General features: G+C 54.5%; 1 protein-coding gene across 3 annotated transcripts in view; it reads right to left on the reverse strand.

The window, feature by feature from the left end:
* The window catches only part of SH3RF3 (SH3 domain containing ring finger 3), a 206,834-nt gene that overhangs the window by 37,033 nt on the left and 152,867 nt on the right, over positions 1-16,934 (reverse strand). For all 3 annotated transcript variants that reach the window (XM_060309733.1, XM_060309732.1, XM_030845045.2), the window contains 2 exons: positions 12,886-13,056; positions 11,209-11,462 (listed from right to left, as the gene is read on the reverse strand). In XM_060309733.1, the coding sequence (XP_060165716.1) occupies positions 11,209-11,462; positions 12,886-13,056 (425 nt within the window). The remainder of the gene's footprint in view (positions 1-11,208; positions 11,463-12,885; positions 13,057-16,934) is intronic.

A 16,934-nucleotide genomic window follows, 5' to 3' on the forward strand; every position in this document is an offset into this window, starting at 1 on the left:
TCACCGTCTGCCTCCCCACTCCAGCGTAAGCTCCACGGGTGGGACTTTCGTGACTAATGCACTAACGTGTTCCAAACAACTGGAACAGTGCCTGGCATGTAGTACATGCTTAATAAAATTCGTTCGGAATGAACGAGTCTTTGAGAAAGGAGAACCCTGGCTAAAACATCTCTACAGATTTCCCAGAACTGAACGGCTGGAGAAGAAAACAATACTCCATGAGAGAGAGGCATGGCTCACAGCACAGACTGGTGGCAGGGTCGGAATCCACGGCCCTTTGGTACAATTCACCCTCAACTTCACCCGCCCAGCAGGACCCAGACACACGCGGCCGACCCGTCGCCCTGCTGGGCCTGCTGGTCAGCGACGTCAAAGCAGGCGTGGGCTGCTTGAGGACGAGCGTGGACACGCCGTTACTCCCAGTCTCTGCCCCTCCTCTCCTCTCTATCCCATTGTTTCAGTAGCTCTGGAGCCCCCAGATCCCGCTACCCCACACGGGTCCACTCTGCCTCCCAGGACCAAGGTCCAGTGGTGCTTTAAAGAGAGCAGGTGAATGAGTAAGTGACCTACCTTATCGTCCACTCTGTCCTTGCCTTACTCTCAGGCTATCACTTCCCACTTCATGGATGGAACGAACGCTGGAGACTCCCCCAGCGTCAGGGCAACCTCTGTCCAGACCCAGCCCCTCAGCCTCCAGGGTGCAGGGTCCCACGGGGCGACCCTTCACCCTCACTGACACCTCCCGCACCCCGTCTCTCCTGTCCTCGACTCCGCCCCTCCTATAACTGACTAACCCCCTCCTGTCTACCGGCACCTCCTTTCCTGCTGCCTTGACCCCTAGGTGCTCGGAACAGTGTCCACATGGCCCTTCCTTCCTTGTCACTCAACTCTCTGACGGGCCTGTGTTTGGTGTCTGCTTGTCCTCTGAGGCTTCACAGTTACGGCAAGTTCAGGTTTGCATTTGTGGCTGTGATTCCGACTCACACGAGGGCCCATCTTCCGTCTGGGGGACCCCGCCGGGATCATCCTCGAGGATTCTCTCTCCCAGCCTCTGCTCTCTGCTTCTGAAAGTCGTGTTAGAAGTCGTCTGAAGCTCGGCGTCCACCCCGTGTATACTTTCTTCTTGCTTCGCCTCTGCTCCATCTCTGGACTAGCTCCTCTGTGGGGCTTCCGGTGTGGCCAAGTCCATCTCAGCTGTGTCCAGTCCAAAGCGTGTGTCCCCCACAGAGGTTTCGTATTTAAATATATGTTTCCTTTCCAAAGTTTCAAGTTGCTTCTGTCCTATCCAGTGGTTTCTGATTCACATCCATCTACCTGCTGTTTTAATTTTCTTCTTCATAATACTATTTTTTCTTCCTTTTGGTGGGATGGACATTATTCCTTCTTTTTCCTCTTGGAGGAGCTGAAATGTGCCGATTTCAAAGCCTTCTTAGGTTCTCCTGCCCGTTCTTCAGGCTGCTGGCCTCTGTGATGCAGGACTTTCCCACGAGCTGAGTGCAGGCTCGCCCTGAGCGTTGAGTGTCTCGCTGCCCTGTTTCCTCTCCTTTATCCCCTCCTGCAGTTTTGTTGCTGCTTCTGCCTGGTCTCTGGGACCTCCCCTCAGAACCAGGTGTAATCGGGTGGCTTGAGTCTGGTCCTGCAGGAAAGGTGAAGATCTAGCCCTCAGGCCAGAGCCAGACTCCAACTCCAGGTGGGGCTCCATTCCCTCCCTCATCCCAGGCAGGGGCTCAGTACTGACCACTCCCAGGAGGGGGCTCAGCCCTTAGACCAGTGCACCTGGCCTGGATCCCTGACGCCCTCCAGAGGCTGCCTGTCCGTGTTCTCCTGCAGGAGGGGAAAGCTGGCCACCACCACCTGCTTCACCCCGGAACCCAGGAGGCCAGCGTATCAACTCTCTTGTGTTCCATTCGTTTACATCCAGAGTATCAAGAACCAACCAACCTCTCTGTGTTCAGAGCAGAGGGGGGTGGGATTTCCACATGAATCACTCTCCCAGGCTTCCAGGAGTCCTCCACTCACTTCTGTCTCCTGAAATACGGTTTCTCACCCCGTCGTTCCATCAAATGTATCTGGACAAGATCACTTACGACTCCCCTGTCACCAAACTTAATGGACACTTTTCTGTTTTCAGAAAAAGTATCTATTAATCTAGCCATTTGTCTTCACACCAATATCACACTGATTACTGTGGCTTTTTAATATGTCTTGAAATCAGTGTTAAGCTTTCCAACTTTTTCTTTTCAAGGTTGTTTTGACTATTCTAGGTCCTCTGCATGCCTGTATGAATCTGGGAACCAGACTGTCAATTTCTACCAAAAAGTTGGGTGAGATCTTGATTGGTATTCCATGGAAGCTATAGGTCAGTTTTTGGCGAATAAACACCTTAACGATACTGCTTTCTCACTCCTGAATAGAGTATACTTCTCTACTTATTGAAGCCTTCTTTCTTTCTTTACTTTGCAATATTTTGGAGTGTTCATTGTGCTGGTCTTACTCATCTTTTGTCAGATTTATTCCTAAGTAATTTATATTTTTGATGCTATTAAAATTGGTATCATTTTTTAAATGTCAATTTCCAATTATTCATTGCTGGTGTAGAGAAACAAAACTGACTTTTGTATATTGATCTTGTATCCTGTAACCTTGCTGAAACTAATTCACTGTCTCTAAAAAAGTCTTTGTCTGTGTCTGAGTGTGTGTGACTGTGGATTCCTTAAGGTTCTCTACGTACAAGTTCACGTCATCTCAGACACAGATGGTCTTCCTCTTTCCTCTCCCATCTCCACACCTCTTCCTCTGCCTTGACTAACTGCTCTGGCTAGAACTTAACAGCACAATGTTGAATAGAACTGGTAAGAATGGACATCCCTAACGGGACCCTGATCCTGGGGAAAGCTTTCAGTTTTGGGGTTTTTCTTAATTAATTTTATGTATTTTTGGCTGTGTTTGGTCTTCGTTGCTGCACCTGGGCTTCCTCTAGTTGCGGCGAGCTGTGGCTTCTCTTGTTGCAGAGCACAGGCTCTAGGTGCGCGGGCTTCAGTAGTTCTGGCTCACGGGCTTAGTTGCTCTGCGGTGGCCTGTGGGATCTTCCCAGACCCGGGCTCAAACCGGTGTCCCCTGCATTGGCAGGTGGATTCTTAATCTCTGTGCCACCAGGGAAGTCCCAGCTTTTAGTTTCTCACCATTAAGTCTGAGGTTAGCTGTGGGTTTTCACAGATACCCTTTATCAGGCTGAGAAGCTCACTTCTCTTTTCTCATTTTCTGAGAGTTTTAATGTGCAGACGTGGACAGCGCAGCAAAAAAACTTGAGTCATTTGACGCACGTCTTTGTTCTGAATCCTACTCTAATTTATGTTGGATTTTGTCAAAATTTTTTTCCACATCTACTGAAATGATCATGTTATGTTCATTTTTGAGTTTGTTAATACACTGAATTGTATTGACTGTCAAACATTAATCAAAGCTTAAGTTCCTGGGATAAACTCTACTTGATCAGGATGTATTATCCTTTTTACTTATCGCTGTATTTGACTTGCTAAAATTTTGCTGAGAATTTTTACACCTATGTTTTGAGTGATATTGGTCTGTAGTTTTACTTTTTAATGTCTTTGCCTGGTTTTGTTATGAGGGTAATGCTGGCTTCATAGAAAGAGTCAGGAAGCATTCTCTCTTCTTTTCAATTTTCTGGAAGAGTTTCCCTAGAATTGTTATAATTTCTTCCTTAACCAATAGGTATAATTCATCAATACAGCCACTTAGGCCTGCAGTTTTCTTTGTGAAAGGTTTTAAACTAATTCAATTTCTTTAATAAATAGAGGTCTATCCAGGTTTTTTAGTTCACCTTAAGTTATCAATTTGTGTCTTTTAAGAAATATATCCATTCTAATTTGTTAAGTTTATTGGCATAAAGTTTTTTAAAATAATAATCCCTTATCATTCTGTAGAATCTGCAGTGATGTCAGTTTTATTATCCGTGGTATTGATAATTTGTGTATCTCTCTTTATTCTTTATCCAGCTGTCTAGAGGTTTATCAGTTCTTAATCAGTTTGGATCCTGCTCCGTCCATCACCTGTTAGTCAGGCAGCCTCAGGCAGGTCACTTCATACTTCTGAACCTATTTTCTCTTTTGTAAAACAAAGAAAATAGAATCTACCCTGATGGGTTGTTTTTAGTATTTAAGATTGTAGTCTGTGTGCGACGCACACATCTCACTTAGGGGCAACAGCTCAGTATTCACTAATTCAGTGCTCATGGAAACCTTACAGAACACCATAAAACCACAGAGACTGTGAGTAATGGGATCAACTGTGTGGCCTTCTAATTTTAACTGATTTATGGTTTTATATTTAAAGTATTAAAATCTGTTTTCTGTTCACAGCATATGGTTGGGCCTTGTCTTTTTTTCTCGTAACAAGCTCTGAATTCTCCTTGAGGCTATTCAGATGATTCGTATTTAATGTGATTATTTATATGATTAGGTATAAACCTACATTTCACTACAGGTTTTCTATCTGACCCATGTACTTTGTTCCCGTTCCCCTCTTTTTACACCTTCTTTTGGATTAATGGAAGTTTCTGTGGTTCTATTTGATCGCCTCTGTTAGCCTGTTTGCTGAAACTCTTTGCTTTGACGTTTAGTGGTTGCCCGCGTCTCTAGTTTATGGTCACCTACCTACACGTCCTCACGCAGCACACGAGTAGACGAGACTCCCGACAGTGTGCATGGCGCTCCTGGGGCTCCCCTCCCACCCTCTGTGCATCTGCTACCACATACTTCACTTTTACATACATTTTTAATCCCAAACGGCACTATTTCTATTTTTGTTTAAAGTCAGTTTTATTTTAAAGATTTTTAAATAGTAAGGGAAAAATCGGATGCATTTATCCACGTAGTTACCGTTTCTACTGCTCCTCATTCCTTCGTATAGACCCATTGCCAACTGGTGTCACTTCCCTTCTTCCTAAAGAACGCTGTTCAACATTTTTCATAGTGTGGGTCCATTGGTGATGAAATCTTTTAGCTTTACTGTGTCTGAATGATTCTTTATTTTGCTTTCATTTATGAGAGATTTTGTTTGCTTTTTGGCTGCACTGGGTCTTCGTTACAGCACGCAGGCTTCTCTAGTTGTGGCACACAGGCTTAGCTGCCCCTCGGCGTGTGGGACCTTAGTTCCCCAACCAGGGATCGAACCCCTGTCCCCTGTATTGGAAGGCAGATTCTTAACCACTGGACCACCAGGGAAGTCCCGCTTTCATTTATGAAAGATACTTTTACTGCGTATAGGATCCTAACTTGACAGATTCATTTCTTTCATGATTTATTTAGTTTCCTACTGTCTTCTCACCTGCAGAATTCCTGACAAGAAATCCACCTTCATCCTTATTTTTTCCTACTTCACATGTATTTTTTTCTCTTGCTACCTTTAAGGTTTTCTTCATCACAGATTGTGAACGGTTTGATGATAATTTGCCTTGGTGTAGTTTTCTCCACGTTCCTTGTGCTTGGGATTCGCCAGCTGTCACTGATCTGTGAGTTTATAGTTTTCATCAAATTCAGAACAACTTTGGTCACTATTTCTTCAAATAATTTTTCTGTCCCACCCTTTTCTCCTTTAGTTTGGGGACTCCAGTTAGAAATATATTTGGCCACTTGAAGTTGCCCCATTGCTCACTGATGCTCTTTTAATTTAAAACAATTCTCTTTTATCTCTGTTTCATTTTTCATGGTTTCTATCACTATACCGTCAAGTTCACTAATATTTTCTTAGCAACGTCTAACCTGCTGTTAATGCCATCCAGGGTATTCTTGATCTCACACGTGTAGTTATTTCTTAAAGTTTGGTTTTGGTCTTTAAAGTATCTTCCATGTTTCTGCTTACCTTTCTGAGCATAGTGAATGCAATTATAACATCTGTGTTAATATCTTTGTCTGCTAATTCAAACGTCTGTGTCAGTTCTGAGTCAGCTTTCATTGACTGGTTGGTTGATCTCGTTGCGGTGGGGCATGTTTTCCTGCTCCTCCCCACGCCCAGTGCTTCTTTACTGCCATCAGACACAGGTGGGACGGGAGCGGTGCTGCCACTACCAGGCAAGATTCCTCTGCACGGACGGCCCGGTGCCCTGGGAGCCGGCTGGCGGGAACAGGCACCTTCCAGCTGCGTATCTGCAGACACTGAGAGTGAGGACCCTTCCTGTCACCGTGCTCCTGGCTCCGTGCGTTCCTCACACACACCTGCCTATTAGTTCTCAGCGTCCTGGTCCAGGGATGCTCTGTACCCGCTGGGCTTTTCTCTCTGTGCAGATCCCTCCCCACTGGGGCTCGGTCACCCAGACCCTCGTCTCCGCACCACCCCTCCAGGGCACCTGCTGGGCACCTTCGCTCCCCTCGCCATGCCAACGCCTGGCCTTCTCTCCAGGCAGTGAGCTGGGATCCTCCTGTTTGTTCTCGTCTATCATGGATCACTGTCCTTAGTTTTCTAGTATCTAGTGTCTCACAAACCACTGTTGTATATATTTGTCTGTTTTTCAGTTGTTTCTGATGGGAAGGTAAATCCTGACCTCATTACTTTATCTTAGCTGTGAGCAGAAGTCTAGCTTTATCCTTTGGATACAAAAATCTGATCACATCTATTATTTAAAACCCTTCAGGAGCCCTGCTGCCCTCAGGATAAAAGCTGAGGTTCCCTGACACAGGGGAAGAGAGCCATCCAGCTCTGCTCCCTCCTGCACTGGGCCGCTCAGGTCCTCAGGCCCCGGCCCTTGGCTGGCTCCAGCCCCTCCCGCGCTCCACCACTCACCCCTGCACGCTCAGCTCCACCGCTTTAAGACCTAAAGTAAACTTTGCCTCTGCAGAGAACCGTCACCGACACGCAGCTTCTCCTGCCTACCTCCGTCTCAGTCACATCAAATTAGGTCAAGTCACCCCACGTAGAAACCACGGTCTCTCTCCTCTCCCCGCTCCGCCCGCTCATCCCTCTGCTGGACTCCCTTTCTGCTTTGTCGGCCCACATACTTCCTCTCAGTCCTTTAAGAAGCAAGGCAGCATCACCTCTGGAAGACGGTTCACAGGCCCCTCTGCAGCTGCTCCCACTTCCTCCCTGGTCTGAGTGAGGTACCCTCCCACTCCGTGCGCCTTAGTACCTGCCAGGCCTCCACCCCAGTGCTTTTCAAATTCCACTGTAAGCGTGTGTTTCCTCGTCCTCCTCTCTGAGTGGGGGCAGAAACGGGTTTCTGGTTCTTCTCTGTATGTCTGGGCCCCAGCAGAGGCCCCGGGTGCCCAGCTCTCCTCCAGTGCTTTTTGCTGATGAGTGAATGGCCGTACAGGGCTCTTACCCCCCGGTGCCATGGCCAGTGCAATCGGGCCTTTGTTCAACTGCCTGACTTTGGCTCGGGCTGAGAACACTGACGAGGGCCGCTCAGGTGCCTGGGCTGGGGTTTGCAGAAATGGGCAATCACTGCAGTGAGCAATCCACTGCCTGTGCTGTCAGCAGTGCGTTCTGCCCTCCAGATGCAGAGTGAAGTGCAGAGTGCCGTGGGAACTCCGTGGCATTTAATTACTGAAATGATGGGGGGAGCCTCCCGTAGCCTGGCTGTGGCAGCACAAGCATGGGGACAAGCCCTGGGCTGGAACGTGCTGGGGAAGCCGTTAAACCATCCTGCACCTCGCTCTTCCCACACGTAAAATTAAACAGATGGAAGAGCACGCCTGTCACCCGTGGTGGTTACCATGGTGATCGAGGACAGACAGGCAGTGTTGTTCTGCCCTGGCCGTGCCAATTTCTTTTATTCTGCTCTCATTCTGTTCCATAAATGAGACGGGCAGGTCACGTTCTGCTTTGAATTGGGGAGGGTGCTGTAACGGCGGGGCACGGAAAGGCCACTGCAGGGCACCTGGTGCAGAGCCAGGGCAGCCGTGCTGGAGGCCCGCCCCAGCCTCTCGGGGTCACCAGGCACAGGGAAATGCGTGAGGCGGGCTGGGTGAGTGGATGAGAGGCTCACAGGCAGAAGGGAGCTGGCTTGGGACGCGGGCTGCCCAGAACCTGCTCGGGTGCTCCCAGGGCCTAGGAGACCAGCATCTCGGTGCACGTCTCACCAGCCATGGAGCAGCAGTCAGGGAGTTCCCGGGCTCACTTGATCATTAGGCGCTCAGTGGCTGCATCACAGCAAGAGGCTAAAATAAACACCATCAGCTGCTCTAAGCCAGGGCCAGCTGGAAGGTAGCGGCTGGGGCAAGAGGTCTGGCACAGATAATACTCCTGCAGAGACTCCTTTAGGACACAGACAGCTGGCTCTTCCCCAGGGCCCCGGAGGCCAGCTGCAAGAACAGACCTTACTTTTCATTAATTTAAGCAAAACCCACATATGAAGGACTATAGGCATTTACAGGGTCCCTGGGATGGCAGAGTCAGTCTTGGAGGCTCTACACCAGGGAAGTGCCAAGCCCACCCATGAGGCTTCCTTGTCACAGATCCCACTGCTGCTTGGGAACACCACCCAGCACGAGGCTGGACACCAGGCACCAGAAGTAGGCCCTGCACCTACAGACGACTGGGCACTGGGCACAGGAAGTCCACCCTGCACCCACGGACGACCAGGCACTGGGCACAGGAAGTCCACCCTGCACCCACTATGACCGGGCACTGGGCACAGGAAGTCCACCCTGCACCCATGGACGACCAGGAACTGGGCACAGGAAGTCCACCCTGCACCCACGGACGACCAGGCACTGGGCACAGGAAGTCCACCCTGCACCCACGGACGACCAGGCACTGGGCACAGGAAGTCCACCCTGCACCCATGGACGACCAGGCACTGGGCACAGGAAGTCCACCCTGCACCCACGGACGACCAGGCACTGGGCACAGGAAGTCCACCCTGCACGCATGGATGACCAGGCACTGGGCACAGGAAGTCCACCCTGCACCCACGGACGACCAGTCACTGGGCACAGGAAGTCCACCCTGCACCCATGGATGACCAGGTACTGGGCACAGGAAGTCCACCCTGCACCCACTATGACCGGGCACTGGGCACAGGAAGTCCACCCTGCACCCACTATGACCGGGCACTGGGCACAGGAACTCCACTCTGCACCCACTATGACCCGGCACTGGGCACAGGAAGTCCACCCTGGTCCCCTGAAAAGCTGGGTGTTTCACCACCACCTTCACCCCCAAACGGGACCCAGAGGGCCCTCAAGTTTTGTCCTCTGAAAGGAAGCCACATTCAGGATGTCTGTCCAGAGTCCAGGCCGGTGGCAGCACCTCACCCGCCAGGCATGGACGAGCAGCACCGCCCCCACCGTGGCGAGGGGGGATTCACACACGGACGGGAGCCCCACATCTGGAGGCCGGTCCAGGTCAGCCAGGGCCACAGTGGACCAGCGCCCACGACACCCCTCAGAGCCACAGGCCAACCTTCCCCCGTAAGCCAGACCCTTCTGGGCGCCTCTAGGTCAGGGGACGGCACCGGCAAACTGCACTAGCAGCCCTGCCCCTCCCAGCTCTTCCACGTGGCCCCTGTGCCCCCTAATAGCTCATTATTTTGTCCCAGTTCTGCAACCCCAGCCCCGGGGCCAGACCACTGTCACCTCTCACCTGGACAGCAGCACCTCGCCAGTCCCCAAGCCAACTCTTCCTCCCCACTGTGCCCAGGGACGTCTGGTAAAGCGTCACCTCTTGTTCAGAAGCCCTGGGGGTTCCCGCGGCCTGGACTAGAGTTTGGCCCTGACCGCTGGTAATGAATCACATTCGCCTTGCTGACTCCGTGCCCTGCGCGCTCCAGGGCTGTCCTCTGACAGGACGGTACCAGCGGCTGCGCTGAGCACGCGCCACGCCCGCCGGGGGCACGCCCTCGCACGCCGTCCCGGTAGGAGGGGCCCCAGCGCAGGACCCCCGCTGCCCCCAGCACTTCAACCCGCCCTGCTTGCTGCCCTCCCTGCACCGCTCCATCTGGAGGACAAGGACGCGCTCCTCGCACTTCTGTGCCTTTGTTCCCTCCCCCCTGCCTGGGTGCTACAGGCAGCTCTGCCTAGGACCGACCCCTCACCAGCCTCGTCACAGCGCCCGCACCCCCCCCCCCCCCCCGCCACTGGCCCCGCCGCCCTAAGGGCCAGTCCCGGGGCTGAGAGCAGGGCCGGCTCTGAAACGCTGGGCTTCCCGCCAGCGCTCAGCAATGCGTCCCGACAATGGGGGGCGGGGGGCGCCCGGACACCCGCCCCTCTCGTGTCCCTTGGCCGCGACTGGGAGGGACTGTGGCCCCACTGTGCTGAGTGTCGTCTGGGCTTCTCACACCAAGGAGATGCTTTCTGGAGACTCCTAGCGGGCCGTCTCTGGCTGGCCAGAGTCTAGAAAACAGTGTACTTTACTGCTCTAAAGAATTTACATTTATTATCCTTTAAGCCTTACTTTGAAAAGAAGAGAGATGATTTCTGAGAATGAGGCTGGGGTGGGAAAAGGAATTCTGTGTCATTTAAGTGAAATTCAGCGGTACATTCTCCTGTCCTGGGTCCCTTGTCACTACATGGTGACAATGTTACTGGTTCTACGTGTCGGAAAGTTACTGGCCTGGCTCCCAGGAGCATCATGTGAGCCACGCTTAGCAGCTCCTCTTAGCTCACTGCCAAGCTTCCAAGCAAGACGTGCTAACCCCTCTTCATGCCTGCACCATCCACCCCACACTTTCCGTCATCTCACGCTACACTGGGAGCGACCTGGGTTCTCCTGAATTCTGGTCAGTCTGCCTATTGGTGAAGCCGCATGAAGGTGAACAGTCGATGGCCATCACTCCCTCCAGCCTCAAAGCGTTTCAGGAAGGGACCCTGTGGATCTGTCTCATTACCAGCTCTGTCCTGGGGGTGCTGCCTAATCGGGAGACCCCCTTAGCACCTGGCATTTGGACGTAGGTGACCCACAGCGGCTGACGAAGGTGCCCAGAGGCGCCAAGGTAACCTCACTGGTCCACCCAGTCCTCTGGCTACATGAAGTGTATAAACACCTGTGAATTCTCTACTCCCTTCCAGCGGCCAGAACAGGCTAACATGATTAAGTCAACACATCCCCCAAGATTAGCAGAAGTTCATGATTACGACGGGCCCTTCCATGGACTGCTCGAGACCTGGGCCAAAAGGATACTCATGACTTCTGACCCTGAGACCACCCTCCTCAAATTTTCCAGCAGAATGAGGCCCGTGGGAGCCTACCACATACCTGGGGGGCCGGCGCTCCGGGCTTGGCTGGCCGCCGGCTGAACTGAGTGCCGCAGACAACTGCTCAGTGCGGGCGAGACTGCCTGGTGCTGGGCCGGAGCCTGGGCCATGGTGAGGGGGAGGGCCGGCCTCAGGGCCGTGGCCGGGCTACTCAGACTCCCACCGCCTGGGTGAAGCGTTGTGGCCATCCCCTTGGCCAGCGGAGACCCTCCGACCGCGTTATTCCGGGGTGGCCCAGCCCCGCCTACAGGAACCCTGAGGAAGTAAACAGAATGAAGTCAGGGGAGGGCACAGATGCAACCATGCCACACAGGCCACGTGGTCCGGGGACAAATCCTGAAGTACCACCAAGAGGACGCCTGCAGGCATGCGATGCCCAGAGCTCAGGCTGGCAGCAGAGCCCCCTGTACAATGGCACGGTCTCTCGATGCGAATATGTGAGAAACAGCAAGAGAACCCTAAGAAACAGAAATGATGCTAATCAGATATTTTGTTCCAGAGCCACTGCCTTGATTTAGTCTAACAAACAGCTGTGTGTCCCCAACACGTGCAGAAGGAATGGGCTTGGACGCATCTGGCAGGCGGCAGGCGGCAGGAAGCAGGACCCGTCTCCCTCTGGACACAGCTTCCTGGCTCTGGGGCCTCCAGGAAAGGGTGCAGACAAGCCCTGTGCTCCTGACGGACGCCGGGGAACTTGCGGTTTTGCCCATACTTTCCAGATGAAGCCAGTGTCGACAGCCCAGGAACACAAAGGAGCACAGGACCCCGAGACGGGCTCTGATGGTCTGTTCTGCACGTGCCGGCGCTGAGCCGTGCACCAGCTCTCAGCATGTGGGTCTGGGCTGGGAAGCTCCTGGGGTCCGGTTTCAGGGATCAAATGCCTTCCATTTGTCTAAGAGCTGGGAAAACGTCCCTTCTGTCCCCTCAGGATCTCAGTCGTGAAACCCCAGAGCCACACGTGGGGGAGGGCAGGCACTGCTGCCAGGGTCCGGGGCCATGTGGGAGGGCCCCGGGGAAGCAGAGCCTCTGCGGAGCAGCTGTGGGGAGAAGGGCCTCCTCGTCCAGGGCCATGGGGCCATGGGGCTCACAAATGGTGGGCCTTTCCAGGAGGGACCGTGGGTGGCGTGGCTCCCCTCCCCGCTGCTTCAAAGGTGCGAGTTGGTCCGTCGTCAGTGCAGGTTTGGGCATTGTTCAGTTGTCTTCCTGAAGTCTTGTTCCAAAGAGAGCAGAAGCCCGGGGGCGAGCCTCCAGTGGACCTGCGTGTCCTGGGCTGTGAACCAGGGCTGGGTAATCCAGGGTTCCACCCTGCAGTGGACGCTCCCCTCCATGGAAACATCTGACAACCCTGGGTCATCTCTAGCGAATTTTTTAACTTGCTTTTCCGAGGTTATAAAAACTACCAGTAAATTTGTAAAACACAGGAAGTCACAAGGAAGAAAAGAAATTAATCACACATAATGCTCCACTCAATAATAATGGTTAACTTCTGGGAATATGTAATCTTGCCTTCACGTGTGTGAATGGCATGTGCTTCTCGCACACACACCCGCTGTACTCACACGTGCACACACGCACACGCATTCACACATGCCCACGTGCCCACGAGGTCCCGCCCTGGAATGCCCGCCCCCGTGTGCAGCTGCCACGCGCGGCTCTGCTCCTCATGGGCACACCTCACCTGGAGACGGGCGTCACGTAGTTCCCCGGGAACACGCCCGAGAGCCCCGTCCGCAGCGCTGTGCCCTTGAACCAGCCATCCCGACACTTCTCCAGCACGCGGTACGTGTCGCCCTTGCGCAGCTCCAGCTCGTCGCTCTTCTGGGGCTTGTAGGCATAGAGCGCCAGGTACCTGCGGCAGGAGAGGCAGGCCGGTGAGGGGGCGCAGCTGGGATCAGCTACCAGGAGCGGCGGGCAGGGAAGGGACCGAGCTCCCCTGGTGACCCAGCAGCCATGGCCCCCATGCCCTGCGCTGAGCCGGCCGGCGGAGCGCACGGCGGCCCCACTACTCGCCCGAGGCCCTGGAGGACCTGCCAGACGAGATGGTGGCGCCAGCTCTCTGGGCCCCTGCTTCATGCTCTTCTCTCTGCTTCACGCCTGACACTCTGGGCAAGAGAAAGCCTTCGGGAAAACGGGGCTGAGCTACGCAGCCCCGGGCTGGGATTTCCTTGTTTCATCTTACCTGCTGCTTACTCATCCATCTAAGCTGGAAGAGACTCAGGGGCCCTTTTAAGGAAAAGGCAGCCCAGTTAGGGACTCCTCAGATCTGTGGCTAATTGAAATCCTGCTTTTCTTTTAAGCCTCTTGGAACAATGCAGTGGTGTGAACCCTGGCCCAGGGCTTGGAAGCTGCGCCCTCAGGCACCAGCTGTAAGTGCTCTGCTACCCTGGGGCTTTGTGGACCCGGTGAGTGTGACCTAACGGGAGAGTGGTCTCAGGCAGATACACTGCTCACGCGATCTGGGCAGGAAAAGTGGCGCGGCTTTCACTCCAACAGGGAACCAGATGCATTTAAAGACATTTGTTTTGGCCGCACCACGCAACATGTGGGATCGTAGGTCCCCGACTAGAGATCGAACCCGCGCCCCCTGCAATAGAAGCACGGAGTCTTGACCACTGGACCGACAGGGAAGTCCCAAGCTGCATTTTTAAGAAGCGTCGTCTCCTGGGCTGCCTACCAGGATGCGCCTGGTGGGCACCCTGCCCCCCCTCCCCGGGCTGGCTCCTGAAGACAGGAGCTCACCGACCCCCAGAGCACCCTCCTGACCCTGGGGGCCCCTCTTACAAGGTGACGCAGAGATGGGACACAACTCACTGGGGTCAGGCGAGGAGAAGGGAGGCCTCCTGGCTCAGAGGGGCCTTGGGAGGAAGAGGCTAGAACAGGCGGAGACCCCGCAGAGCACAGACGTCCCAGCTGTAAAATTCAGTAAAATGAGATAAACTAAACAAAACCCACGCCACTTGGATGCCCCTGCCCTGCCAGGCGAAGGCCTGGCCTCACCACTACCCTGCTCCCCTGGAGTGAGAGGATGGACTGGGTCATAGAGACAAATCTGACAAGAGGAAGGACTTGGGCCCTCGGGGAGGGTGAACGAGGCCCCATGGGGAGGACCTCCTTGTCTGGGGTGAAGATTCACGCCAGCCACGTGACACCAGGCGATCAACAAAGAGCTGGTGTCATCCTTCTACTTGCACGTGTGTGCTGCTCGCGGGCCTCTCGGAGGGCGAAGAGGAATCTCTATAAACCAACGTCCCACGAAAACTGCGTTCACACCCAGACTGCCTCACCGGGGGGCAGGATGGGGGAGAGGGAGGGGGGAAGGCCGCTGGGCTGGTCCTGGGGGGCTACGAGCCAATAAGGATGAGGCCTGCTCTCAAGGAAACAGAGTGAAACACAGATCTCACTCGTCTGCCTCATTCTGCCCCTCGGTGGTGTGAGAACAGTCTTTCTGATTCTGCTGCCGGTGACCCACAGTGGCCAGGGGGACGCCAAGCTGGGGGACACGTGGGCAAGCGTCATGACTTGGGCAACCTCCCTCGAACCCCTGGTCTGTGGGCTGAAGTCCTGCTGACTGAGGCCCCTCTTCCCAGGCTCCTGTCCCACGGGACTGCAGGGCGGGCGACCTCGAGGAGGGTGTGTGTGGAGAGTGCAGGTTCCCTTCTCCCGTGAGGAGTCCTGGCAGCTTGTCCTTCTGGGGCAGATCTTTTGTCCTCAGCTGGGATCCTGGCAGGTGGCCACCTGCTGCCCTGCGGCTGTGTCCATCTGCTGCTGAGGGAACCCAGGGATCCACCCAGAAGAGGGTGCGTGTGCCTGTCCAGCTGAGGGGACCCAGCAAACTGAGGTGCTCCCGAACACACACGCACACTCCTGCCTCAGGACCTTTGCACCTGCCTCCTCCACCTGGGGGCCCCTCTCCCCTCTCATCTGCCCTCCCCCACAGCATGCTCCCCATGGGGTAGAGGCTTTCATGTCCTGTTCGTGCTCCACCCCAGGGTCTAGAACAGTGTCTGCACCAGGCAGGTGCGCAATCAACATCTATGGAAAGAATAAAATAGGGACTCTGGTTTTGAGACTAAGATCAAGACTGTTGAAGAAAAAGGGGTGCATGTGGTCGTGTGTCCGTGTGTATGTGTGCATGTAACGCATCCGCATGTGCACGTGTGCACATGTGTTCATGTATGTGTGCACGTGTTTCTGTGTATGTATGTACTTGTGTGTGTGTGTGTACGTGTGTGTGCACTGGGAACGGTTTCATCCAGCCCCGAGTTCTGCTGGACAAGCTGGGCTATGAGGATAAGTGGGGGAAGCGGGCTCTGAGTTTCCTCATTTGGGGTCCAAGCACACTGCTGGGACCAGAAGGAGGAGGGGTGCCCTGGGAGGTGCTCCCAGGAGGACAGAAGGAAAGGCAGAGGGGCTGCTCTCCAGAAAGGAAAGGGAAGAAGCGAACAGAAGCAGAGGATGGATGACACAGGTGTGGGTCCACAGGGAGCTAGGTCCAGAGGGAGGTGGGGGGCTGGAGGGACGAGAGGCCCACATGGGAGCTGAAAGGGCGTCTCTTAACAAGGATACCCACCGGCGTGCAGCCCCGGGGGGGTCAGGGTCCCTCCACCAGGGCCTGGCAGGTGGCCTTTTTCTTTGCCCCCACCCACCCTTCCAGCCCCTGGGACTGGGCGACTTCAGGGGCCACCTGCCGTGGAGCTGTGGACACGGGGGCTCCTGCAGGAGGGGGCGCCGTCCCTGCCGGGAGAGGACAGACCCCGGGTGGCGAGCGTGAGGCTCGGGGGTCTCAGCTGCCCAGGGCGGGCCCCCCACCCCCGGCGCAGCGTCCACCAGCACCCACCTCTACGGCGGAGTCAACTCAGGTTTTCAAAGCAAGTGAGTGTCAGAGACCTCGGCAAAGAGCCGACGAGCCGTGTGTGTGTCTGTGATCTGGGGAGCGGCCGTCAGATGACAGAGCAACGTTTCCGGGGACGAGTGATGGTCTCTCAGCATTCTGGGATCCCCGAGCCATTAGGGAACAAGGTCTGTGTTGACTTCTCAGCATCTTCCCATCACACAAGAATGAGCATTCTTCAGACCGTGGGCCTCAAGTCATCTGGATTAAGCCTTTAAATCAGAACAGGCTTCTTTCAAAATCCCACTGGTACTTTAGAGAAACACACCACGGTTCCTGACGAAGTCATAACGGCAGAAAACGGGCAACTGAGGCGAACCTGGCGGAAACCACCAGTCGACTCGACCGGCCTGGACCAACTGTGGGCCCCGCCGCGGCCGGAGCGCCAGCCTCCAGGACCACGGGCTCTGCTGAGGCGCGTCCTGAGCGAGTCTGCAGGCAGACTGGATCTATTCTGCATCCCGCCTCCTCACGTGGGACGCCCAGAGTCTAGCAGGGGGAAGCAGGTTTCCTTCCCAGTTTCAGCTGTTTGTTTCTTGGAGGCATACTGGTTCTGGTGCCCCTCGGGCACTAACCACGTGGGGGAGAGGGGCTTACTTCCAAGGATGCCTTCAGCCCCGGGGGAACGAGGCGCCCTCCTCCTCCAAGTCATCAGAGTCAGAACTCTGCCCTACCTTGTTGATGGGGAGCTGTTGACGGGCAGCTGCACCCATGGGGCAGCGTGCAGAGCCCCACCCCACCTCGGGTGCCATGGGCCGAGGCAGGACGAGGGTGCAGCGCAGGAAGCTGGCATTAGTCATGGTCTCGCCCAAGCCCCACGTGAGCTCTGAGGCTGG

The sequence above is a fragment of the Globicephala melas genome, chromosome 12 (genome assembly GCF_963455315.2).
Source record: "Globicephala melas chromosome 12, mGloMel1.2, whole genome shotgun sequence".
Lineage (NCBI taxonomy): Eukaryota > Metazoa > Chordata > Mammalia > Artiodactyla > Delphinidae > Globicephala > Globicephala melas.